General features: G+C 47.5%; 1 protein-coding gene across 1 annotated transcript in view; it reads right to left on the bottom strand.

Moving 5' to 3' along the window:
• The window catches only part of DOK5 (docking protein 5), a 67,707-nt gene extending 44,264 nt beyond the window's left edge, over positions 1-23,443 (bottom strand). Inside the window, exon 1 of the mRNA XM_056844466.1 lies at positions 23,348-23,443. Coding sequence (XP_056700444.1) covers positions 23,348-23,413 — 66 coding nt within the window. The 5' untranslated portion in view covers positions 23,414-23,443. The remainder of the gene's footprint in view (positions 1-23,347) is intronic.
• Positions 23,444-26,340: the final 2,897 nt, after the last annotated feature.

Raw genomic sequence — 26,340 nt, 5'->3', positions numbered from 1 at the left:
TAGGGTTGCCAGGTCCCTCTTCGCCACCAGCGGGAGGTTTTTGGGGCGGAGCCTGAGGAGGGTGGGGTTTGGGGAGGGGAGGGACTTCAATGCCATAGAGTCCAAATGCCAAAGCAGCCATTTTCTCCAGGTGAACTGATCTCTATCGGCTGGAGATCAGTTGTAGTAGCAGATTCCCAGCTAATACCTGGAGGTTGGCAACCCTACTGAGGAGGGTGGGGTTTGGGGAGGAGAGAGACCTCAGCAGGATATAATGCCATAGAGTCCACCTTCCAAAGCAGCCATTTTCTCCAGGTGAACTGGAAATCAGCTGTAATCCCAGGAGCTCTCCAGCCACCATCTGGAGTGTGGCAACCATACTCCAGGCTGCCTTCTACTGAATCAGACCATTGGTCTATCAAAGTCGGTATTGGCTATTATGACCAGCAGCAGTTCTCCAGGATTTCTGGTCAACCAAATACCTGATCCTTTAACACTGGAGACTGAATCTGTGACCTTATACTCCTGTTTAACCCCTGAGCCCAAGCCTAATCATGGGCAGCCTCACACAAGCAAGCAACTACATGGTACATGGGTCATTTCAATTGTTCCCTGAGGAAGCAGCCCACATTGGGTTGCTAGAAATTCTCCCTTCACCTTTCAATATGCTACCAGATTAGAAAATTAGCACCATAGCTCCTGCCTTCCATTTTCTCTCTGGGCATTTTAGTTACCACCACTCTCTTCACTAGCCCTGTGTACAGGTTGCTGTGAACACATGAACAATCCACACTTGATTGTTCTTTGTACGTGCGTTGAGTAATTCTCATGTTACAGTCAACTCATGTACAGCTGAACATGTGATGCGAACCCCCACATTTATCCAGGTACTGGTCCTAGGGTTGTCAACTCCAGATGGGGAATTTCCTGGAGATTTGGGGGTGGAGCCTGAGGGAAGTGGGTTTTGGGAGGGAAGGGACCTCAGCAGGGTATAATGCCATGGAGTCCACCCTCTTTCTTACAGGCAGGAAGTATGGACATTGACTAGAACATGTGAACAGTGCTATGGACCACTCCTTCTCTTTGTTGGTATATTTTTCCTTAACCAAGAGCAGTTTCACTCTATCCATCTATATCTCCACCTTCTTCCACAGAGCTCAAGGTGGCATCCATAGTTCTTCTCCATTTTATCCTCACAACGTCCCTGTGAGGTAGGTTAGGCTGAGAGGGAAGGCCTGGCCCAGGGTCTTAATCTGCTCATTTCATGCCTTTCCAAGGTGCAATCCTGCATAAGGCATAGGGTTGCCAGGTGCCTCTGCGCCACCGGTGGGAGGTTTTTGGGGTGGAACCTGAGGAGGGCGGAGTTTGGGGAGGGACGTCAATGCCATAGAGTCCAATTGCCAAAGCGACCATTTTCTCCAGGTGAACTGAACTCTATCGGCTGGAGATCAGATGTAACAGCAGGGGATCTCAAGCTAGTTCCTGGAGGTTGGCAGCCCTAATAAGGTAAAATAGTATCTTGGCAGAGTCTGCTATCTCAAGGTATATAGTTGACCTTCTCAAAAGCAGCCCTTACGTATTATTTACTCTGCAGTTTCCATTTTAAAAACGTGGCACTTTGAGTTGCAGAGAAATTACAGAACCCGAGAGATCTGACAGATAAGGGTTTCTATAGGGTTTTCTTTTTTAAAGAAGTAAATGTTCTGTCAGGCAGCACAAGATGATATTCTATACGCCTGGCTTGGTGCCAGAAACTTGGCTTTTATATACTTAAGATAAATTTATAAAAATAGATGACCTAGAGGTAGGACAGCAGCTCATTAAGAGGGAGATGCTTCTCACCACGCGTTCTGCTTCACTGAGATTTTTTCCTCCTCCTGAAAAGGAAAAAAAAAATCCAACAAAATTTTTTCACATAGGCAATTTTATTTTGGCAAGTTACATAACACAGTTAGATATCAGGCTCTTCGCAGTTGGAGTTTTTGCTAAGCTGAGACCATTATGCTCTGAAAACTTCAGAGCAGGCACGCATTTTCGGAGGTAGCAAGCTGAAGGGAAGTCGCGAGAGTTACAAAGTCCCGGAAATGCAGGAAGATGGCAAAGTCAAGAAACAGACTGATGGAATCAAGTTACAGTTGCTGGATAGATTTGTGGCAGATAGGCTTTTATAAGAACCCATGTAACTCTCAGGGCTGGATCTTGGGGAGGGGGGTGTCTGGCAGGGGCACGTGCCCCTGGCTCAAGGAGAGGGGAAGAGCCAGCATGGCCACTGCTCTCCCTCTCTTTTGGTTTGTGTGGGGGTGTCCCCTGCCTGGCACGTTTATCTCTGCCCCAGCGCCTGGCTCCAGCACACATGGCACACCCCCTCCCTCCCTCCTGCCCAGAGCGCTCCTTCCCCCAGCTCTGTGCCTGGCAACTGTCCGCCATAGTGCCAGGCAATTGCTGAGATTTTTAAATAGAATCTTCCTTCTGTTGTCCTCCAAAGCTTTCAGAGCAGGTCAAAGATGTTTCAGTCAGTTGAAACAGTGGTCGTCCATCTTTTCAGATGAGGGATGCACTGACCGAGGGACTCCGTGAGCCTGCAAGCATGTGCAAAGAAATCATGTAATGGAGTCGCCTGACAGTAGGGCTGCCCACATCAAGCCTTGCAACCAGCAGACACGTGGGGGGGGGGGGCAGGAAAAGAGGGGGAGGATGTGTGATGTTGGTGATATCACACATCACGTACAGGTAAAACCTGAGATTGACAATGGGTAGTTCTAGAAATTGACAGAAACTCTATGGTAAACCCATAGATCTTCTATCAATTCCTAGAGCTATCCAATGTCCCTTCTGGGTAAGAGGCCTGGAGGCCCTACCTGGCAAGAACAGGAAGAGCCATAATGACCTCAATGGTGTCAGCATCAGGATTGTAAATAGCAGACCAGAAGATTCAGAGTCAGGAAACACCAGGTGAGCACCTGGAAGTGTGCCAGAGTAAGGAAGAAGCCAAAGGTTGGAGAGATGGATGAATCTTCTCCAACCGTTGAGTGACCTCACCTCAACATACTGTTTCTCTTCTATAGCATGCATATGAGAAAGACAGGGTGCATGGCTTGTTCTCTGTATACATGTGCAGTATTAGCATCTGGGGGTGAGGTCAATCTCCATTCAGGAAATAACCCCAATCCAAATCAGCATTTCCCTATGCCTTGCCACATGGATGTCCCAAATAGCACAGAAAGTAGCAGGTCTATTTTTTTCTTTTCCTACTCCCTGATATAGTAGACTAGGGACAAAATGACCCTAAGGCAAATGGAGTGCGTTAGAATCAGACTATCATGTGGATTTAGGGTTTGCCAACCTCCAAGCGGCAGCTGGCAATCTCCTGGGATTACAACTGATCTCCAGACAACAGAGATCAGTTTACCTGGAGAAAATGGCAGATTTGGAAGGTGGACTCTGTGGCATTATACTCCATTGGTCCCTCCCCAAGCCCCACCCTCCTCAGGCTTCACCCTCAAAATCTTCTGTTATTTTCCATCCTGGAGCTGGCAAACCTATATGGCAGGGGTGGGGAACGTCAGGCCCGGGGGCTGTTTAAGGCCCGCGAAATCATTTGGTCTGGCCCTTCGTGGGTCCTGGCAGATCTCTAGCTCAGAAGGATCTAAGACTGGTGATCTGCCCCCTCCCATGGACAGGAATAGCCTCTATTCAAGGCAGATGTGAGTTTGTTTTGCCGAGAAAATGAATCTTTTCCCCCTTGCAGAAGAGCCGTTAGCTATGGAGCTGCTAGGACCACCCAAGAAACTGTGTTAACCCTTTCCCACCCAGGCCATAGAAAAACATATTCCCAGTGCTACAAGAGGGCTTGGGGGGGAAGTGGCGACAATGGAGGGGTTAAAGGGGCAGGGCCAGAATGCGCGGAGGGGGGAGTTCTTAGCCAGTGTGTCCTCATTTCATCCCTGCAGGCGGCGGTAGCAGGAGCTGGCTGTAGAATCCGGCCCCGACCATGTGGAGCAGGAGCAACCCCAGCGTGTGGCTGGAAGGCTATGGCCGTCTGGTGCAACAGATCATCCTGTGCCACCAGGTGGGCGAGTGTGCCACCAGTTGGATGCCTGCCAGCTTGACTGCGCAGGGGGTGAGGGTCATCTGGGGCAACTGCCTGCTTGGGTCTTGGTCAGCTAATTTTGTATGGCCCGCCAATGATGTTATAAATATCCAAATGACCCTTGACGGAAAAAAGATTCTCCATCCCTGCTAAACGGGTTGGATCCAGGTGAAATTTCCCACTAATAGAAGACACTTCTGTCAGAAGAACAGGCCTTTCCCACTTTTTTTACCCCTACTGCAGCACATGCGTCTCCCCAAAATGCTCCTCTGGGGTAACTGGGGGCCCTCGGGAATGCCATGAAAGGGAAAAAAATAGGTGTCTGCAGCTGGAAGGGAGAACTGGCAGCAAATATACCTCCATTTAGAGAAAAATTTGGTCTGGATGCTTTGGATTTTACACCTGTCAAGCTTGCCAAAAAAGTTGCCCACCACTGCCAAGGAATGTAGTGTTGAGTCCCACTGTGTATGCACCGCTGTGTACACGCGACTAGGATTACTGTTAAAATAACAAGTAGATCCTACTATCTTTGAATCTAAAATGTGTATTTGTACCTATGTTTTATTAAGCATGACACTATTACTGCCCTCCTGCTGCTACAAACACATTAGCTATTCTTATTAAAGATTGTACATTCCACAGTTGCCAATCTAACTTCATGAATTATATTTCACTAGGCAGGAACCATCCACATATAAAGGGGGAAATGGCATTATATGGTCGTCCCTCTTTTGTGGGATGTACAGAATTTGGGTGGGAGGGCTTCACATGAGAGCAGTGTAGACAGAGTAGGGCTGCCATGCTGGAGCCAGAACCCCCCGGGATGGGGGGGCCTGGCACACCAGCATGACTCCAGTGTGCTGACATCACTTCCCATAAAACCTGAAAACAATGTAACTGGGCACATTAGAATTTTCAAAGCCTTTATGGTAAAACCATATATTTTTTTTGAAAATTCTACAACATCCATGACGTCACTTACAGATTTTATAGGAAGTGATATTAGCACACCAGCATCCCCTTATTCTCTCCCGCAATAACAGGAGACCAGGCAAGCCTAGGAGAGAGCCGCTATCAGGCAGTGGTTAGACAGTCAGGCAAATATCTGGGGAAACCAGGTTGAAGTCTCCACTCTGCCCTGAAACTTGGTGGGTGATCTCAGGCCCATCCCATCCCACTCCCTCTCAGCCTGACCTACCTCAGGGTTGTTCAAAAGATGGGAACAGTCCCAGGTATATCAACACATGAAGCTGCTTTATACTGAACCAGACCCTTGGTCCATCAAAGTCAGTATTGTCTACTCAGACAAGCAGCGGCTCTTCAGGGTCTCAGGCTGAGGTCTTTCACATCTTCTACTTGCCTAGTCTCTTTAACTGGAGATGCCGGGGATTGAACCCAGGACCTTCTGCATGCCAAGCAGATGCTCTACCACTGAGCCACAGTCCCTCCCTCGGAGGTCTTTGGAAAAGGGTGGGACAACAATGTGATAGATAGGCATACGGTGAAAATGGAATGTGTTCTTCATTTGTCCATGAGTTCTGGGGTGTCTATTAAGGTTCCATTTGTTTCAGTGATGGAAGCAACTCATTTCATGTGACATTTGGATGAACGGTGATGTTGGATCATGTGGGTTTTCTGCATATATGTACTCCAAACCCCTTGAGATTCATCTGGGAAGGATTACGGCTTATACTTGACATTGTGATCCAACTGTTCTCTACAAGTGTGCCTTGTGTATGGAAGTCCACCTTGAGCAACCCCCCCACCCCAACATCTATTCTGCTTCTTCATGGAGCCAATCCCAGAAGAGAATGAGTCATGTTCACAGCACAGTGACCAAGTCTACAATGACAAAGGCACAGAAAATATGATTGATGCTGCAGGATTTCTGCTACCTGGCTGGTGCTTCCGCCAGTGCAGGTCAGAGATTCTCTTTTTCAAAGAAGTCAGTTGACGAATAACATGGGCCGCCTGCCAGTGCAATCCATTCAATGACTAAGGCAGAACTAGACAGGCTATGCAACTTGGAACCGAACGGGCTTACCAATTAGGAGGAAGGCGGCAGCAGTTTATGGCTCCCCGTCTCCTACTTATTGTCTTTAATTAGAGAAAAGTGCAAGTGGAGAAGTGATGCCTTGCGCTACTGCAAATGTTGCTTCCTCCCTGCGCTCATTAAGGCATTGTTTGTACAGCCTGCACGCTACTGAAATCTGTGTCCGTTTTAATAATAGAAGCCGCAAGGCCAACGAAAAACACAGAATGCCTTCTGATTAATTCAACAGGAGGAAATTTCCTCCTTGGCCGGCTCACATGCATGCAGATCTCCTAATGTTTTTCCATTGCTTATTTGACATTTGGTGATTTACAGCTGCATGTGTGGATTGGCTAACATTATGTTGCGGTAGGGTTGCCCAGGCTAGCCTGATCTCGTCAGATCTAAGCAGGGTCAGCCCTGGTTAGTATTTGGATGGGAGACCACCAAGGAATACCAGGGTTGCTGTGCAGAGGAAGGCACTGGCAAACCACCTCTGTTAGTCTCTTGCCATGAAACCCCCAAATGGGTCGCCATAGGCGGGCTGCAACTTGATGGCACTTTACACACACACACAGGGTTGCCAGCCTCCATGTACTAGCTGGAGATCTCCCACTATTACAACTGAGCTCCAGCCGATAGAGATCAGTTCCCCTGGAGAAAATGGCCGCTTTGGAAGATGGACTCTATGGCACTGAAGTCCCTCCCCTTCCCAATCCCCGTTCTCCTCAGGCTGCACCCCCCAAATCTATCAGCTGGAGATCAGTCGTAGCAGGAAATCTCCAGCCACCAACTGATTGAAGAATTTTTGGAAACACAGTCTATGCTTCTCTCATTTGTATAAGAGCTGAAATACTTCTGGACTCCAGGAAGTCTAGCAATCCATGCTCATATAGCTGAAGCAGTGGAAACTTTTACAAACCACAAGTGCTTTATTCGGCGGTCTCCTAATCATCCATTGGGTTGGCAAGCTGATGAAGGTCCTCCGAAACACGTCCTTGCCACGTCCTTTGCCACGGATCCGCTTCCTCGTTTCTTCATGATTGCTTATTAGTGATAGCATAATCATTTTGATTCAGAATATTAGTGCATTTTTGCACAATTGTTAATATTACAAGCCCTTTGGAGCAGTAACTTGAATTGTTGAGTTTGTATTTAACCCAGTGTGGTATTTTTCAGTTTAAGCCCTGCGAGGCAATGGAGGTGTGCATTAACATGATACACCTGTGAGGTTTTTTTTTTTTTTTTTTTTTTTTTGCTTATTTTGGGATACTCATACTAATATAAATTTATTGGCCTTCGAAGCTAGCATTGTCTTTCTACCGTATATACTCGGGTATAAGCCGACCCGAGTATAAGCCGACCCCCCACATTTGAGGCCAGAAAAGGGAATTTCTTATTGACCCGTGTATAAGCCGAGGGTCAATAAGAAATTCCCTTTACCGGCAATGCTGCGCTCTAAAATGCCGGCCGCCATTTTAGAGCGCAGGGCCCCTGCCCAGGTCGCCCTCCCGCCGCCTCCCAGGCCCTCCCGCCCCACCCCACCCCACCCCCAGTGCCATCCAAGGGGGGGAGGGGGAAGAGCCCCTGAACCCCCTACTTACCGGGAGATGCAGCGAACCGGCGGCACGGCCTTCCTGGGCCGGCAGGAGGCCTTTCCAGGCCCCTGCCGGCCGGAGGAAGGCGCTTGGGCGCGTGGGTGGCGGCGGCGCAGCTGGCAGGGGCCTCCTGCCGGCCCAGGAAGGTCCCTGCCGGCAGAAGAAAGGCGCCCAGGCGCCTGGGCGGCGTCGGAGCAGCCGGCAGGGACCTCCTGCCAGCCCCTCCAGGCCCCTGCCGGCAGGAGAAAGGCTCCCTGCCGCCTGGGCGGCGGCAGAGCGGCCGGCAGGGATCTTCTGCCGGCCCAGGAAGGTCCCTGCCGGCAGAAGAAAGGCGCCCGGGCGCCTGGGCGGCAGCGGAGCAGCCGGCAGGAACCTCCTGCCGGCCCCTCCAGGCCCCTGCCGGCAGGAGAAAGGCTCCCGAGCGAGGCTGCGAGCAGTAAGTTCCTCCCTCCTCCCTCCTCCCCTCTCCTACCGTATTGACCCGTGTATAAGCCGAGTTCGGCTTTTTCAGCCCTTTTTTTGGGCTGAAAAACTCGGCTTATACACGAGTATATACGGTATATATATTTAAGTTCTTTTTGAGCCTCGTGCTGCCTCTCACATAGACCACCTGGAGGCTGGCAGCCCTACTGAACAGCAAGGTACCTATAGAGGAAGGATAGGCTAGGACTCCTTCCCAAGCTCTATCAGTTGCTCCTGGAGAATGTGAGGGAAGGTCGCTGCATGTAGGGGAGGGGGAGCCCAAGGGCTTGTATCACCCTAGGCCAGCCAGCCAGCCACAGCACACACACCCCAGGGCCAACCAGCATACCCTCCCCCTGCTGGCCATACCCTCCCCCCTGCTGAATATATATAACATTCAAACAAAGAGTTTGCATGGAGCTTACTTTTTTTCTTTTTGAAATTACATCTTAATAATGAACTTCTTTAAATTGCAATACTCCAGATTCTCATAAGTCTTCATATCCGATAATATATTTATTGTAAAACCATGTGTTACCTAAATCCTTTTATTCCATTTTTAATTTAATTCTACTCTTAGTTATTAGCTATATAATTAAAGAAAACATTCAATTTCTCTTGAAATTCTGGCGTTGGTCTATTGTGTATCACAAATGTCAGTTTAGCCATGGTTGCATATTCTGTTAACTTATTCATCCATTCAGTTAAATCTGGGTATTTCTCTGCCTTCCGTTTTGCTGCATATATTACTCTTGCTGCTGTCACCATATACTTAAATAGTTCACTGTGCATTTTTGGGATATTGCTTGGCAAGATATTTAATAGCATTCTTTTTGGATCCAATGTAAATCTAAGTTTTAATATCTTTTGCATTTCATCATGTATTGTTATCCAATATTTTCTGGCATTTTCACAAGTCCACCACATATGATAGAATGTTGCACCTGTATTCTGGTATTTCCACCAACCCATCCCATTACAATCTTTGTTGACTCTTGCTATGTCTTTAGGTGTGACATACCATCTAAAAAACATTTTATACCAATTCTCTCTTAATGGCCATTTAGACATACCTAGCTCTTTCCGCGCAGTCACACCGCTGACTAGGGTTGCCAGGTCCCTCTTCACCACTGGTGGCAGGTTTCTGGGGCAGAGCCTGAGGAGGGCTGGGTTTGGGAGGGGAGGGACTTCAATGCCATAGAGTCCAATTGCCAAAGCGGCCATTTTCTCCAGGGGAACTGATATCTATCGGCTGGAGATAATTTGTAATAGCAGATCTCCAGTCACCATCTTTGGACCAAAGAAATATAGTTCACAAAATGTCAGATATTAGCCATTTATGCATGACTGTTTCCTCATGGTCACCTCACCGACTACTTCGGGGCTTTGCTTTGATAATGCTTGCCTTTTCCAACCCTCAGAGGTCACTTGCTCTCCCCGCACATTTTTGCACATCTTCCCCGCGTTTTCTGGATTTGTGTTTAGCTGGAATCCAGAAAACGCAGGCAAAATGTGCGAAAACGCACAGGGAGAGCGAGGCAACCTCTGACAGCCGGAAAAGGCATGCATAATTAAAGCAAAGCCCCAAAGTAGTCAGTGGGGTGATTGTGAAGAAACAGCCGTGCATAAATGACCAATATCTGACATTCTGTGAACTATATTTCTTTGGTCCAAAGATTTTTCCACTGATTCATGTGTATGTTTCCTCCAAAATTTTGTGTCCACTTTATCATGCAATCTTTTACTTGTTCAGTTTCAGTATCATATTGCAATAGCAATTTATACATTTTTCCTAATAAGTGTCTTGAGCCTCCAATGATTCATTGTTCAAAAGTCGCCCTCTTTCCTAATTGTCTGCCTTCTTTTATTATTTGTTCTCTCATTTTTGATGCCATTTGGTGGTATAATAACCATGAGATATTATTTCCTTCATCATAAGAACATAAGAAAGGCCCTGCTGGATCAGATTAAGGTCCATCAAGTCCAGCAGTCCGTTCACACAACGGCCAACCAGGTGCCCCTAGGAAGCCCACAAACAACTGCAGCAGCATCCTGCCTGTGTTCCACAGCACCTAATATAATAGGTATGCTCCTCTGATACTGGAGAGAATAGGCATGCTTCATGACTAGTATCCATTTTGACTAATAGCCAGGGATAGCCCTCCATGAACATGTCCACTCCCCTCTTAAAGCCTTCCAAGTTGACAGCCATCACCACATCCTGGGGCAGGGAGTTCCACAATTTAACATCTTTAACTGTTTGCCAGACACCCCCACCCCTTGTTTATCCAATAAATTGCTCCATCTGGGTTGGATCCAGCCAGATTTTTCATACCATCTCACTCAGCTCCTTGCTACATTGGAGTAGCCACGGTAGTCTATCGTAGCAAAACAAAAGAGAAGTTCAGTGGCTGCTTAAAGACTAACATTTATCCCAGTATGAGCTTTCGTGAGACAGAGGTCAGATATTGCAGCTTCTGTCTAACATGGCTTTATGCATACAGATCCCATGATGCCCAGCATAGCTTTGTGTGTGTGTTGGGTTGCCAGATCCCCCTTGTTCTTGGTGATCAAGTGAACAACTGCTCTTTTTAATGGCATTATTTTAAATATATGAATGGTATTAGCATCTTGTAATGCTTAGACCTTTGGCCTTAACAAGCTAGACACACATCCTGGCTACTTCAGGTTGTTCTTCCTGCCATTTATCTCCCTGACCTTTTTCACCCTCATAACTTTCCACTTAATCCTCTCCTATTGTTGACTTCACTTCCTGCCTTCCTCTAGCTGAAAGTTCAAGGAACTGGTCGGCTTGCAATCAGCACCTCTGCTGATTTCAATCAATGCGACGGCTTTTAATTTCATTAACTTCTGCCAATATGGAATATGAAGGAAAGGGCCTGTAGCGCTATAAGCAATATCATTTAATTGCCACTCACATCCCTGAAGCAATTTCCACCTGCTTTAATGGAAAAGAACCAATCTGAAGGTGCATATGGCCTTTGATAAATACTAATATTCACTACAGCTGTCGGCTCATGACCTAGAAACTGGGCACTGCCCATTAAATCACCTAGTAAGTGGGAAAGCCAGGCAGCTATGGTGCCTTCTCCCATTTCAATCTGATATTTCCACCATCAAATAATGTAAATCACCAAATCTTATTTATTTAGAAAAAGTTGTATTGCCACACCTCCAGAGACCTTAGGTTTGCCAGGTCCCTCTTTGCCACCGGCGGGAGGTTTTTGGGGCGGGGTTTGGGGAGGGGAGGGACTTCAATGCCATGGAGTCCAAAGGCCAAAGCGGCCATTTGCTCTAGGGGAACTGATCTTTGTCGGCTGGATATCAGTTGTAATAGCAGGAGATCTCCAGCTACATCCTGGAGGTTGGTAACCCTAAGAGACCTGCTTGCAACAACTCGCAAGATTTTTTAAAAAAAAACCATTAAAAACATACATAAAAATATCACTATTCAAACATCATAAAGCCACAAGCCTTGAACCTGCCCTCAGACTAGAAACAGAGGCATAAAATAGCTCTAGAGGACAGAAATGGGACTAGGGAGGGGGCCATGGCTCAGTGGTAGAGCATCCCAAATTCTATCCCTGGCATCTCCAGTTGAAAAGATGTGGCAGTAGGTGATGTGAAAGACCTCGGCCTGAGACCCTGGAGAGTTCTGCCAGTCTGAGTAGACAATACTGACCTTCATGGACTGATGGTCTGATTCAGTATAAGGCAGCTCCATGTGTTCACATACTTTGGACTGATGCCTAAAGTAGGTGCCAAGGGAGATTCAACAGGAGGGTAATGCAAAGAGTAAGCAGCTTCACTGAAAAAGCTCCATCTCTGACTGCCACATAGGGTTGCCAAGTTCCTCTTCGCCACCGGCAGGAGATTTTTGGGGAGGAGCCTGAGGAGGGCGGGGTTTGGGGAAGGACTTCAATACCATAGAGTCCAACTGTCAAAGTGTCCATTTTCTCCAGGTGAACTGATATCTAATGGCTGGAGATCAGTTGTAATAGCAGGAGATCTCCAGCTAGTACCTAGAGGTTGGCAACCCTACTGCCACATGCCTTGCCTCTGCAGGAGTGGACACAGGAGAATGAATATCACAGAATGAATATCACAGCTATTTCCATCTTGGTTTCTCCTTCCTTTTTCTAATAATCGAATAACAGGCAAATCAACAAATGACCTGTCTAGAAGTTTGGTACAGAAGTCCTATTTTGCAATCTAAAGATAGTGTATGTTGAAATACCAAGAGATAAGTGCAAACCTGTACATTTAAGCAGAGCAAGCCTGCCCAGCTTGGGATACCTTAAGTCAAAGAGACCCCATTAGTCATATATTGTGGCCAACTTCTCATCTTTTTTTTTACATTGTAAGGGCCAGGGAGCAAAAACAGGTAATTTATCCAGAGCTGCCAAGAGCCACCACAATCCTCTGGAAGAAGAGTGTCTAAGCACCTAAGAGCCCTGCTGGATCACATCAGTGGTTCATCTAGTCCAGCATCCTGCCTCACGCAGCAGCCAACCAGTTCCTCTTCAGGGCCAACAACAGGCCACAGAGGCCAAGGGCCTGTCCCTGATGTTGCCTCCTGGTACTGGGATTCAGAGGTTTACTGTCTCTGAACGTGGAGGTTCCCTTTAGTAAGGCTAGTAACCATTGATAGACCTGTCCTTCATGAATCTGTCTCTGCTATTGTTGCCAGCTCTGGCAACCATCACAGTCTCCCCTAGGGTTACCAAGTGCCTGGTGGTGGTGGGCAAAACCCCACCAATCCACCGGGTTGCCCACCGACCAGCTGAGGGTCAGTGGGCAAGCGTGCGTGTGCGCTTGCGCCATGTCATTTCCGGTTTACACCCGGAAGTGCCGCATCGCAATGGGCCTTAAGAACATAAGAAAGGCCCTGCTGGATCAGATCAAGGCCCATCAGGTCCAGCAGTCTGTTCACACAGTAGCCAACCAGGTGCCTCTAGGAAGCCATAAACAAGACGAGTGCAGCAGCACCATCCTGCCTTTTACCACTCAAACCCTAGCTAGATTAGCCAACTCCACCTTGTAAAATTCCTGGAGATTTGGGAACGAAGTCTGGGAGAGGAAGGACCTCAGTCGTAGGGTTGCCAACTTCCACGTAATAGCTGGAGATCTCCTGCTATTACAACTGATCTCCAGCCAATAGAGATCAGATCACCTGGAGAAAATGGCCGCTTTGGCAATTGGACTCTATGGCATTGAAGTCCCTCCCCTCCCCAAATCCCGCCCTAATCAGGCTCTGCCCCAAAAACCTCCCGCCGGTGGCAAAGAGGGACCTGGCAACCCTACCTCAGTCGGGATGTGATGTCACAGACTCCATCTTCTGAAGCTGCCATTTCCCCCCAGGGAACTGATCTCTGTACTTGGGAGATCTGTTGTAATTTTAGGAGAACTCCAGGCCCCACTTAGACTGAGGATGGCAGCTTTGTTACTGTCCCTCAATTGAAGAATACACATACTAGGGTTTTCAACCTACAGGTAGCACCTGAAGATATCCCATTATTACATTTGATCTCCAAACAACCAAGATCCCTTTCCCTGCAGAAAATGGCTGCTTTGGTTGACTCTATGGCATTATACCCCGCTGAGGTCCCTCCCCTCCACAAACACCACCCGCCCCAGCTTCCACCCCAAAATCTCCTGGTATCACCCAACTCAGAGCTTGTAATCCTAACACACACACACACACAAACGTACCAATCCTTAATGGAAAAGAGGAAGAAAAAAATTCCAAGCTAGTGGTTAAAATGAATGCTGACTCTTGAGAGTAGGGCTGCCAGTTCCAGGATGGGAAATATCTGGAGATTTTTGGGGAGGGGAGGGACTTCAATGCCATAGAGTCCAATTGCCAAAGCGGCCATTTTCTCCAGGTGAACTGATCTGTCAGCTGGAGGTCAGTAATTAGGGTTGCCAACCTCCAGGTACTAGCTGGAGATCTCCTGCTATTACAACTGATCTCCAGCCAACAGAGATCAGTTCACCTGGAGAAAATGGCCGCTTTGGCAATTGGACTCTATGGCATTGAAGTCTCCCCCTCTCCAAACCTCGCCCTCTTCAGGCTCAGCCCCAAAAATCTCCCACTGGTGGCAAAGAGGGACCTGGCAACCCTAGTTGTAATAGCGGGGGATCCTCAGCTAGTACCTGGAGATTGGCAACCCTACTTGAGATGCTTCTAGATATTGTCGAAGTTCTGAGGTTACAGGCATCATGCTGGCTGAGGACCATAAGAACAAATTGAGGCCAGTGGACTGGCTGGCTTTTTGGGGTGCCCAGAGAAACTCCCCAGTCCTCCCCAATCTGGCAGCCCTGCATTTACCAAGACTCTGGTGGGCTACCATGTCAAACTGGTGAGCTGAATTCGGCTTGGTGGGTCAGAAGTTGTGCAGCCAAAGGAGGGTAGGATAAGAGGAACCAGATAACTAAGGAAAAGCAGCTTCAGCTAGTCCCAGTCTCCAGCATGTATTCTTGTATATGTACCCAACGAAGGATGCTTGCGAGGAGCAGATTCCTGCTTGTGAACTGAGCTGATTAACTGAGTTTTCTCCAGCTGCTGGGAATAGATTTCTGTGGTCTGGAGATCACCTGAAATTCCAGCACATCTCCAGGCCACATCTGGAAGTTTGCAAGCCTAATTGCAACCCTAAGCAAAATTATCCCCTTCTAAATTAGGTTTGCTCTGGCCTGGATGATCCAGGCTAGCCTGATCTCATCAGATCTCAAAAGCTAAGTGGGGTTGGCCCTGGTTAGTACTTGGATGGGAGACCACCAAGGAAGTCCAGGGTCACTATGCAAGGTCGCTACACAGAGGCAGGCAATGGCACACCACTTCTGAGTGTCTCTTGAGAGCCAGCATGGTGTAGTGGTTAGGAGCAGTGGACACTAATCTGGAAAACCTGGTTTGATTCCCCACTCCTACACATGGAGCCTGCTGGGTGAGCTTGGGCGAGTCACAGTCCTCACCAAACTCTCTCAGCTCCACCTACCTCACAATGTCTCTGTTGTGGGGAAAGGAAAGGAAGGAGGTTGTAATCTGCTTTGAAACTCTTTAAAGGTATAAAAACCAACCCTTCTTCTTAATGCCTTGAAAACCCAATAGGGTGACCATGTCAGCTGCAGCTTGATGGCACTTAACACCACCACCAAGCTGGTTTTACCATTTGCCCGCCCAAGGTGTGCAAACCCCTGCCTTCAGCCCCAATCTCCTGCCCTCAAGAAATTGAGCAGGAGAAGAAAAAATTGCCTCCGTAATGATGCTCTAGCAATTTCTCTATGTCTCTATGGTCTTTACCAGAGAGATTGGGGAAATTCCTAGAGTTTTATTTGAAACTGACATCATGTCTTCTCCAAACTCCACCCTCCCCAGGCACTGCCCTTGAAGTCTCCCAGCATTTGCCAAGGCATGTTGGCAACTAGGATTTACAGGTTCCCCCTGGCCTAGGTTTGCCAACCTCCAGGTACTAGCTGGAGATCTCCTACTATTACAACTGATCTCCAGCCGGTAGAGATCAGTTCCCCTGGAGAAAATGGCCGCCTCGGCAATTGAACTCTATGGCATTGAATTCCCTCTTCTCCCCAAACCCTGCGCTCCTCAGGCTCTGCCCCAAAAACCTCCTGCCGGTGTTAAAGAGGATCCTGGCAACCCTACCATGGCCACCAGCAGACATCAGGGGGGGTAAGGTTGCCAGCTTCAGGTTAGGAAACTCCTGGAGATTCAGGGGTGGAGCCTGGGGAGGACAGGGACCTCAGTGGAGTACAATGCCATAGAGTCCACCCTCCAAAATGTCCATTTTCACCAGTGTAACTGATCTCTGTGGTCTGGAGATGAGCTGTAATTCCAGGAGATCCACAGGCTACACCTGGAGGCTGGCATCCCTCATGGCAACCCTATTCTAATGCCACGGTAGTCAATGGATTTTTGAAGATACAACTCTGCTTAGGATTGCACTGTTAAATGGCTGTCACTGCAAAAGCAGCAATAGGAGGCAGCGGAAGTGAAGTAGGCGTAGGGTGGTAACATTGAGAGAGAGAAGCTCCAAACAGCAGTGGGTATATTTGTGGTGCATGTCCAAGATCTGACACAGCCAATTCTAGGTCCTGACCCCAGATTGCCTCCTTAAATAGGATATTAAAGATACAGGAAGGAAGTCAGTGCAGAATGTCGAGGTCTTAGCAGCTCCCATTCTATATATAAAACAGACGTGATAGTATCAGTGTCAAAACATGATAGCATTTCTAAACACAAGAACACCTGGAGTGTGCAAAGGTGGTTTTTTGACAAGCTATACCAAGTCCTCAGGAGATCTGCTAGGATAATACTGGGTCTAGGAGAAAACCATATGGAAGGAAGCCAAAGGAATTACCTGTGTTTAGACTGGGGACTTGGAAGGAGGATGGCAGTATGCCAGAATGAACACTAAGTACCATTTGTTCACCCTATCTGCCAAGGGTAGGTCAGGAAGCATTAAGGATAACCTACACAAAATCAGATCTAAGTGGACAGTCAACAGGATCATTTCCATCCAGACTTTTCAGTATGCTAAATGATAATCCAACCAGAATTTTATAGGCCCAGCCAGAATGTTCTCTTTCTTACGCACACACCCCTCTTAGGTAATTATGAGAACCAGAGGATGCAAAGCCATCCCAAGGCCCACCAGTCTCCAGTCATATGAAGAAGCCTTCTCTTTGCGAGATGGGCAGCCCATTCCTAAAGGAGGAGGGGTGGATCCGTGGTGGCTGGGAGCAGCGCAGCCGCACCACCTCCTCTGAGGCTTTAAAATGGGGGAAATGCCCCATAGCAAGCAGTGAAGTTTCACCACCAAAAAATGTGGCATCACTCTTTCTCCCTCAACTCCCTCACAGGATTGTTGTAAGGATTTTGTACTTCACATCATCATAGCTGTCCGCCCTTCCCCTCTGATTGCTTTCCCCCCATGGACCTGTGTGACAACCTATAGGCACCAATTTTATTTTACAGTTGACAATGTTATCTTATATATGTGAACTGGGTTTAATCCATATATTGTTGTGTTATGCATTGTGTTTTAATGATAGTTAGCCACTCTGAGCCCAGCTTCTGCCAGGATAGAGAGCAGGAGATGTTTAATATTTAATTAATTAAATCAATATTTAATTAAATAAACAAAATATTTTTTATTTTACCTTCTGGCTGGGCCTGGAGATTTTCCAGAATTACAACTGATCTCCATAAAATGGCTGTGTTGGAGGTAGGGTTGCCAACCTCCAGGTACTAGCTGGAGATCTCCTGCTATTACAACTGATCTCCAGCCGATAGAGATTAGTTCTCCTGGAGAAAATGGCCGCCTTGGCAACTGGACTCTATAGAATTGAAGTCCCTCCCCAAACCCCACCATCCTGAGGCTCCACCCCAAAAACCTCCCACCCCCGGTAACAAAAAGACACGTGGCAACCCTAGTTGGAGGGTGGACTTGATAGCATTATACCTTGCTAAGGTCCCTCCGATTCCCAAAACCCCACCCCCAAAATTTCCAGATATTTCCCAACCTGGAGCGGGCAACCATAACTGCAGAGCATCACATTTAAACTGGTCTGCTCCCTGCACAATGTACCTACAGGTGCTTAATTAGCACACCTGTGTAACATCCACCTGGGTAATGGGCCTCTGGCATACTATCAAAGCACGTATAGTTGATTTACAGGGGCAGCTGCTGGGTTTAAAGGAGATGCTGTGTGAGCACAAAGTCCCCTGGGCAAAAGCTACGGCTTCTCCAACATCCTGCTCAAATCATGGCCAGATCTCCAGCTTCCTTATGATTGCTGCGTTTTGCTTTTGCTCTCTGTCTTGTAATGGAATGGTGTGTTTCATTTAGGGCTGGAGAGAGATATGATTAACAGCTGCCTTTCAAATTCACCCAGGGGAAAAGCTATTTTTCTCTCCTCTAGCATACCCTTCCCTGGTGCCATTTGAAAACCCGGTTTTCCACCCAGCACTATCTAAAGCAATTAAGCCCACAACTCATTCTGCATTCCTTTTTCAGCTTACTTTCTTCCCTTCCCCTTATTTTGTGCTAAACATATAGCCTGGCAAAGAAATTTGGAGAGCTCGAAAGCTCACACACTGTTTTGGAATATGATGTGACTTTTGTCTTTGGTATGAACTTTTCCCTTTCAAACTGTCCATTTGAGATTTACTTTTGAAGCTGCCATCCTAAACATATTTACCTGGAAGTAGATCAGTGGGATTTTACTATCAGCATTTTGCTTCTGGGTAAACAAGTGTGGAATGCAAGACACAAATCCATTATGTTTACTCAGAAACAAGTCCAACTTTATTGACGGGAGCTTACACCCAAATAAGTGTGCGCAGGTTTGCTCCCTGACTTTTTCTGAACTCTGTATCCCTGCCAAGCTGCGCCCACAACCTTCGATGCCAATTTTACATCACCCAGACTCTCCCAGTTGCATAAATTCTCTACTCCAATTACATTAGCAAACACCATTTACGACCAGCAGGGGAAATGCAGCAATAAAGCATGCATTTCCTTTCCACATACTGTATTCCATCTTTATGGAGCCTGACCAATATCTTTTATTAGCCCATAACTAATAACTTCACTTGCTAATGAAGAATGTCATTTGTTTTCCCTCTAAAGAGATGTTCAAGGGTCTCCTAGGGTTACGAACACTTGGCCTTAATGCCTAGAATATTTCTACCATCCTCCCATATGAGCCTTTCCTAGTTTATTAACACGCCACTTGCATGTCACTTATATTTTGTCTATAACTGCTGGTCATCTGTGCTGAGTTATAGGGGATGGTGATATTTCACATGGGACCATTGTCACACCTACTTGCCAACGCTTCTTTATTGTTATTTTTTTTAAAAACACAGAGTTGAGCATCATTTTATTATTGATTTAAACAGAGGGGTGGTGGTGGGTGGAGGGAATCTATGCTTAAGTGGTTTAACAGAAGCATGGTTGAAACCCCAAGGACAGCCTCTTTTTCCAAGAAAATGCCAGCCAGCATGTATTCTAGTAAAATGAGTAGGAGCCTGTAGAAATAATTCCATTAAGAGGAAATACAAAATGTACCAGTTGATTCTTTTCTCTCTCTCCAGAAATGCTCATCATCCTAGTAACACAGGGATGAACATTTTTTTAAATCCTCTCTACAATTAAAATAGAGGGGGGGAAGGTAAGCATCCATAGAATGGTTTCCACATGAACCTGCTTTCTACTGGATCAGACCCTTGGTCCATCGAAGTAGGTACTGTCTACTCAGACGGGCAGCGGCTCTCCAGGGTCTCAGGCAGAGGTCTTTTCTTATTGTAGCACTGATAGAAACCTTCACACAGAGTACCAAGACTGGTCCACAGATTGAGCCTAGATAGAGTTATACCTTCTAAGCCCAAAGAAGCTGGCACCGTTAGTTACCAAGTGTTATGGACAAAGGAGGGGTTTTTCCTCCTGTGTAACCTGGAAGCCCCTCCTCTCGACAAGCAACCTCGATCCTTCTTAGATCTGTTTAAAACATCCTCAAGAAGCAAAATGATGTAATGCCCAAGTTGCCCAAAGTGCTGTGGTAGCAGCGGCATTTGACACATAGCCCCCTAAACATCATTTATCTATTTACTGTTTGATGGCTCAGATCTGAACTCTAACCCAAATGATGTTACAAGAACAGGTGGAAAAGCCAGCAACACGGATGGAGAAAGGAGGGGGGGAGTTCTTATTCCTGGAGGTGACAGTTTTATATGAATTTTTATTTGGGGGTCAACTGAATGCGAGGTCATTTTCGCACACTTCGGAACAGCCATCATTTATCATGTCTGGAAGATTTTTAATGGGCATCTCAGAGCACCTCTTTCTGTCTCAGCATCTTTCCCTTATCCTGAAAATCTTGTTGGTGCTACTGGACTCATATAAGAGCTTAAGAAAAGCCATGCTGGATCAGGTCAAGGTCCATCAAGTCCAGCAGTCTGTTCACATTGTGACCAACCAGGTGCCTCTAGGAACCCCCCAAACAAGAAGACAGCAGCAGCAGCCTGCCTGTGTTCCACAGCACCTGATATAATGGGCATGCTCCTCTGATCCTGGAGAGAACAGGTATGCACCATGACTAGTATCCATTATAACTAATAGCCATGAATACCCCTCTCCTCCATGAATATGTCCACTCCCCTCTTAAAGCTTTCCAAGCTGGCAGCCATCACCACATCCTGGAGCAGGGAGTCCCACAATTTAACTATGGATTGTGTAAAGAAATATTTCCTTTTATCAATTTTGAATCTCTCACCCTCCAGCTTCAGCAGATGACCCCATGTTCTAGCATTATGCTTTGTTTTCTTCATCTATGCTCCACCTTCCTCCCCCAAAGGAGCTTACATCATTCTCCTCCGTTTGATCCTTACCACAACCTTGTAAGATAGGTCAGGCTGAGAGTGTGGGACTGGCCCAAGGTCGCCCAGCAACCTTCCATGGCAGAGCAGGCATTTCAAACCTGGCTCTCCCAGATCGTAGTCCGACACTATAACCACTACACCACACTGCTTCTCAACACTTCTGTTGTTTGAAATGGCCTCTGTGCCAAATCCCAGCTTGAGTGAGATCTGAGAGCTCCAGAAGTCATTGCAAAGGTAATACCTACGGTTTCCAGGTCCAGGTCAGGAAATACCTGCAGATTTTTGGAATGGAGCATGAGAAGGGCAGGGTTTGGAGAGGGGGGACTTCAATGCCATAGAGTCCAATTGCCAAAGCAGCCATTTCCTCCAAGGGAATTGATGTCTATCGGCTAGAGATCAGTTGTAATAGCGAGAGATCTCCAGCCACCACCTGGAGGTTTAGAGATAAGCATTGAGTTATTTCTTTCATATGTGAGCCTCGTGCTGTGTCTTCTCTTGACCACCACCTGGAGGTTGGCAATTCTATTAATACCTGCATGTTCAGCTTTGTGCATTCCCAGCAGATGTGTTTCAAGAAACGGGGGTCACTTGTACTTATGAGCCGTCTCCAAGATGGCAGGGTTCCCATTCTACAAGGGGAAGAACCAGGCAGCTCACTAGCTGTTTGCCTTATCAAATGAGTTCATGACTGAAAAGGAACTATAACCTGACTCCCAAGACCAGTATGCTATCGCGCAGACCCCGATAGTTCAAACCTACATGAAACATTGCATGCTCCTGCATAAACTACCATGAACTTAGAATGCCAAACAACGTCACAATGAAAGAAACGCTGACTTGCAAAGCCAAGGAAGGTAGACGACAGACACACATCAATTTGTTTATATAGATACCTGTCGCAATCAGTAAAGTACCACAGAGATACACTAAAGGCACATACGTTCGCCCAAGGCATTCCTTCCACACAGAGCTCTTCCCCTACCATACAAACTTAGTGAGAGGGCACGACTCACTCCCATACAACCTCAGCCTAACTGGATTAGCGTGCGCTGTTTCGGCTGCCATCCTGTGCACTGGTTTCCATGTTCACTTGGCACATCAAAGACCAGGTTCTTTCTTCCATGTGTTGTCAGGTAAACAGTTGCATGAGCAAAGAGTCATTTTTCGTGCCACGAAAGCTGACCCAGTAGGTGGTATTCATTGTGGCATCTCCAACTTTCCTGCAGGCAATATGCTCCTTATATATGCATGTGCCTGAATCCATGGTGGGTGATAATGCATTGTAGAGATGCCCACCACCCATGGTAGAGTAAGTTGACGCATCTATCCTCCTCCTCCAATAGCTACACTTTAGCCTATGCAGAGTTATCCCTGTTTAAAACCATTGGGGGGTGTCTATGGATTAAGTCTGAAGTAACTCTACAAGCCTGATTAAGCCTGAAGTAACTCTCATCTGGAGAACCAGGTTTGATTCAGCAGCAGACGCTGATCTGGTGAACCGGGTTGGTTTCCCCACTCCTACACATGAAGCCAGCTGGGTGACCTTGGGCTAGTCACACACTCTCAGCCCCACCTACCTCACAGGGTGTCTGTTGTGGGTGAGGGGAAGGTGATTGTAAGCCTGTTTGATTCTTCCTTAAGTGGTAGAGAAAGTCGGCATATAAAAACCAACTCTTCTTCTACAACACAATCCTAACCAGAGTTACACTCTTTTAAACCCATTGACAATTTAGGATTGTAATCCTAACAGGATAACTCAGTTTGTTTCGTGACGTTCCAGATCTGTTATTCTGGTTATGTTTCTGTTGATGGGGATTAGACAATGGAAGAGAAATATAACGTATACAATTGCTAAATTGGTCACTGGGGTTGCAAAATGATTTCCATCCCATTCAATTTAGCCTCACATGCTAAAGCAGTCCTGACAGCTTGAATCTATGCACCTTGACTCAGAAGTAAGCATCTCTCTGTCAGCCTGCAGTCCTTACATAGGAATATATGGAGGTTGCAGGTAGTTGGCCAAACAAAATTTAAAAGACAAGCCGTGCCTTTGATTAAGACCGACCCAGAGAAGCGTGCATGCTTTTGAGTTCTCCAGAACTCTTCATCAGGCTAGATGTCCCTGAACATAGTGAGACAACTTCCAGGTAAACATCCTTCAGGCAAGAAATCTTTTAGGGGCCACCACCGTTGGGGAGGGGGCACAATCTGCTAGGAAGTTCCCTTGCCCAAAACTCACTGCCATGGCATGAAGAACACTGTACTCTACTACAGCCCAACAGGTGCCCCCTTAAAATAATGGCACACAGAGCCTTCAGAGAGCTCTAATCTCCAGAATCGTCTGCATTCTTTTAAATTGCACCTGCGCTTCTGTCCACACGAGCACCTGCTTGCCTAGAGTCCTGTGAGAGTCAAAAGCTTGCTACTTTATTGACCCAACAGGTCCAGTTGGCACTCCCATGGGTCTCTCCTCTCTCCCCCCCCCCCTTGCATCCGTTCAAGAGAAATGTGGCCGGCGCTCCACGGCGAGCTGTTTCTATATTTATAATGCGCGCACACACCGCTTCGGGTCTGGAAACGAGCTGCTATTTACAGGGTAAACCAACCTGGCTTCCCTTCCGACGCGACCGCACCCCCCCCTCCCCCCACGTGGCAGAAGCCCGTGCACATTGGCGAAGCCCAGCCAGCCAACCAACCCAGCCCACTTCCTTGAAAAGAAGAAGAAAGAAAGAAAGAAAGAAAACGGGGAAACCCCAAATACTTACACCTAAACGCCGGCTCCTAATCTTGACATACCCTTGCTTCACTATGTCATTAAAATTGGTAGCCATCCTCCTATCGGAGAGCCCGGGAGTTGGAAGGAAGTTGCAAGGCGATCCAGTTTGGAGGTTTGGGTTTGTATGCTGTTGGGTTATTTTTTTAATTAAAAAAAAAAAAAAGCAACCAGATCTCCCAACTGGCCGGCCCTTGGAATCAACCCTCTTCCTGACCCAGAAACTCGCCGGCCGGAGTTTTTAATCCACTTGGGAAGTGAGAAAGAGTGAATGAGACGGGAGACTCCCCTCCCGGATCAGCTGACGGGGAAGACGACAGCTCGCAGCTGACTGGCTTCTGGAATGAGATCAGAGAATCGGCCCAGCGTTCCCACCCACCCCTCCATCCACCACCACCCCCTTCTTGTGGGCGATGAGTTCCGCCTTCGCTGGCTGCTCCTAGCAGAGCTGGAATCGACCTGCTGAACCCCTCCCCGCCTCCGAAAGAACGTGAACCGCAGTTGCAAAAGGGATCCTTTTATTTTATGGCATGAATCCGGGTGGGTGGGTGGATGGATGGGGAGGTCAGTGAGGACCAGGAATCTCCAGGCTCCTCCCCGGCAAACCTTGTCAGTTCCAAGAGGAAAGTGTCTCTGAGCACATGCAGAATGCATCTCCCTCAGCACTGCCTGAAGAGGATTCCCCAGACACTAAGGGTTTGTGGGAATGATTTGTCCATCAGGACATATCCAGACAGATCTGAGCCCCCACACCTTTTTTTTTTTTTTAAATAGAAGGGAGGACAATGAGCACAACAGCTGAAAAGGGAAAGGCAAGGGAATGCATAGAGTAGTAGAAGAAGAGCTGTTTTTTGTATGCCGATTTTCTCTACCACTCAAGGAAGAATCAAACCGGCTTATAATCACCTTCCCTTCCACTCCCCACAATAGACACCCTGTGAGGTAGGTGGGGCTGAGAAACCTGTGACTAGAGCAAAGTCACCCAGGTGTAGGAGTGGGGAAACCAACCCGGTTCGCCAGATTAGTGTCCGCTGCTCATGTGGAGGAATGGGGAATCAAACCTGGTTCTCCAGATTAGAGTCCACCAGCCAGGAAGAAGAGTTGGTTTTTATACCCTGCTTTTATACTCTGCTTTTCTCTACCATAAAGAGTCTCAAAATGGTTTACAATCACCTTTCCCCCCCCCCCAAAAAAACAGACACCTTGTCAGATAGGTGGGGCTGAGAGAGTGCAGAGAGAACTGTGACTGCCCCAAGGTCACCCAACAGGCCGCATGTGGAGGAGTGGGGAATCAAACCCGGTTCTCCAGATTAGAGCCCGCCACTCTTAACCACTACACCATGCTGGCGGGTGGGAGGGAGCCTTTCTAACCTCATCAGGTAGTGGGTTCCATAAGGTGGTGGAAACAGCAGAGAATGCACTGGACAGCCGGTTTTTGATTTTGCCCATTGACATGGTGGGCACCTGTAGGAGGCCTTGCCCAGATTAGCAAAGCTGTCATAGTAGAGCGAGGGGGAGAGGCAGTCCGGCAGACATGAAAAGCCAAGGCCACAAAGGGCCCAGTATGTGATAGCCAATACCTTGAATTGAACCTGCTAATTGATGGGCAGCCAACGAGGTGACAGAATGGGAGTAACCTCTGCCTCACTCTTCGTGTTCCATCCTCCAAGCAATCTCCTCCCTTTCTTCCAGCCACACCCCAGGGCACCATTCCTTACAAACCCCTGGGTAATAACCAGGGGGAGGGAAGGCAGCATGGTATAGCCTGATCTCGTCAGTTCTTGGAAGCGAAGCAGGATCAGCTCTGGTTAGTATTTGGATAGGAGACCGCCAAGGAATACCAGGGTTTCTATCTAGAGGAAGGCACTGGCAAACCACCTCTGTTAGTCTCTTGCCTTGAAAACCCCATAAGGGGGTCACGATAAGTCAGCTGTGACTTGACACACTTTACACACATAATAACCTGGGGAGAGGTTCCTTATGGTATTCAGCAATATGTTATGGATATTGATGATGCTTTGTAAGTCAATTAAACAACAGAGGGTTTGAAAAGGTTTGCAAAATGCAAGTCTTTTTTTTTTAAGAGCCAGATTGGATGGGGGGGAAGAACAAGACTTTTTGCACACCTGGGGGTGGAACAATGCTGTTCTCAGTGTATTCTGGTCTGCTCCCCTTCACCTCCCACTGCCTGCATAATCTCCAATTGCCCAACCCTTGAGCCCTTTCTAGCAGCCACTGCTGATGGGATCCAATTAAGCTAGAAAATATCAGGAAGGGAAAAGAAGAGGCAGGGAGCAGAAACATGCCGCTGTCCTTAGCTCACATTCATTTGAGAGCACAGAGGACATTGCCAGCCAAACTGCAGTGAAAGTACAATAAAAGCTTGGCGTTGTGGTTGAAGCTCAGCATAGCCTGAGAAGCCAAGCAGGGTCTGCCCTGGTTAGTAATTGGATGGGAGCCCACCAAGGAAGTCCAGGGTTGCTACATGGAGGCAGGCAATGGCCAGCCACCTCTGAATGTCTCTTGCCTTGAAAACCCCATGAGGGAGTGCCATAACTCAGTTGCAACTTGATGGCATAATGATAATTAGGGTTGCCAGGTCCCTCTTTGTAACTGGCGGGAGGTTTTTGGGTGGGGTTTGGAGAGGGGAGGGACTTCAATGCCATAGAGTCCAATTACCAAAGCAGCCATTTTCTCCAGGGGAACTGATCTCTATCGGCTGGAGATCAGTTGTAATATCAGGAGATCTCTAGCTATTACCTGGAGGTTGGCAACAACATCAACAATAATAATAGGATTTGGGAGATCTGGTTTCAAATCCTCACTGTCCCATGTAGCTCACTGGGTAACCTTGGGCTAGTTGTTGTCTCTCAGCCCAACTGCCTTGAAGGGTTGTTGTGAGGGCAGAATGGGGGAGAAGTGACTGATATATGTAGAGTTGCCAATTCTGCCTTGGGAAGATCCTGAAGATTTGGGGGTGGAGCC

This window comes from Euleptes europaea, chromosome 2 (genome assembly GCF_029931775.1).
Source record: "Euleptes europaea isolate rEulEur1 chromosome 2, rEulEur1.hap1, whole genome shotgun sequence".
Taxonomy (NCBI): Eukaryota; Metazoa; Chordata; class Lepidosauria; order Squamata; family Sphaerodactylidae; genus Euleptes; species Euleptes europaea.
Note: the sequence above shows the minus strand (reverse complement) of the source record. Positions and strands in the feature narration are given on the sequence as shown.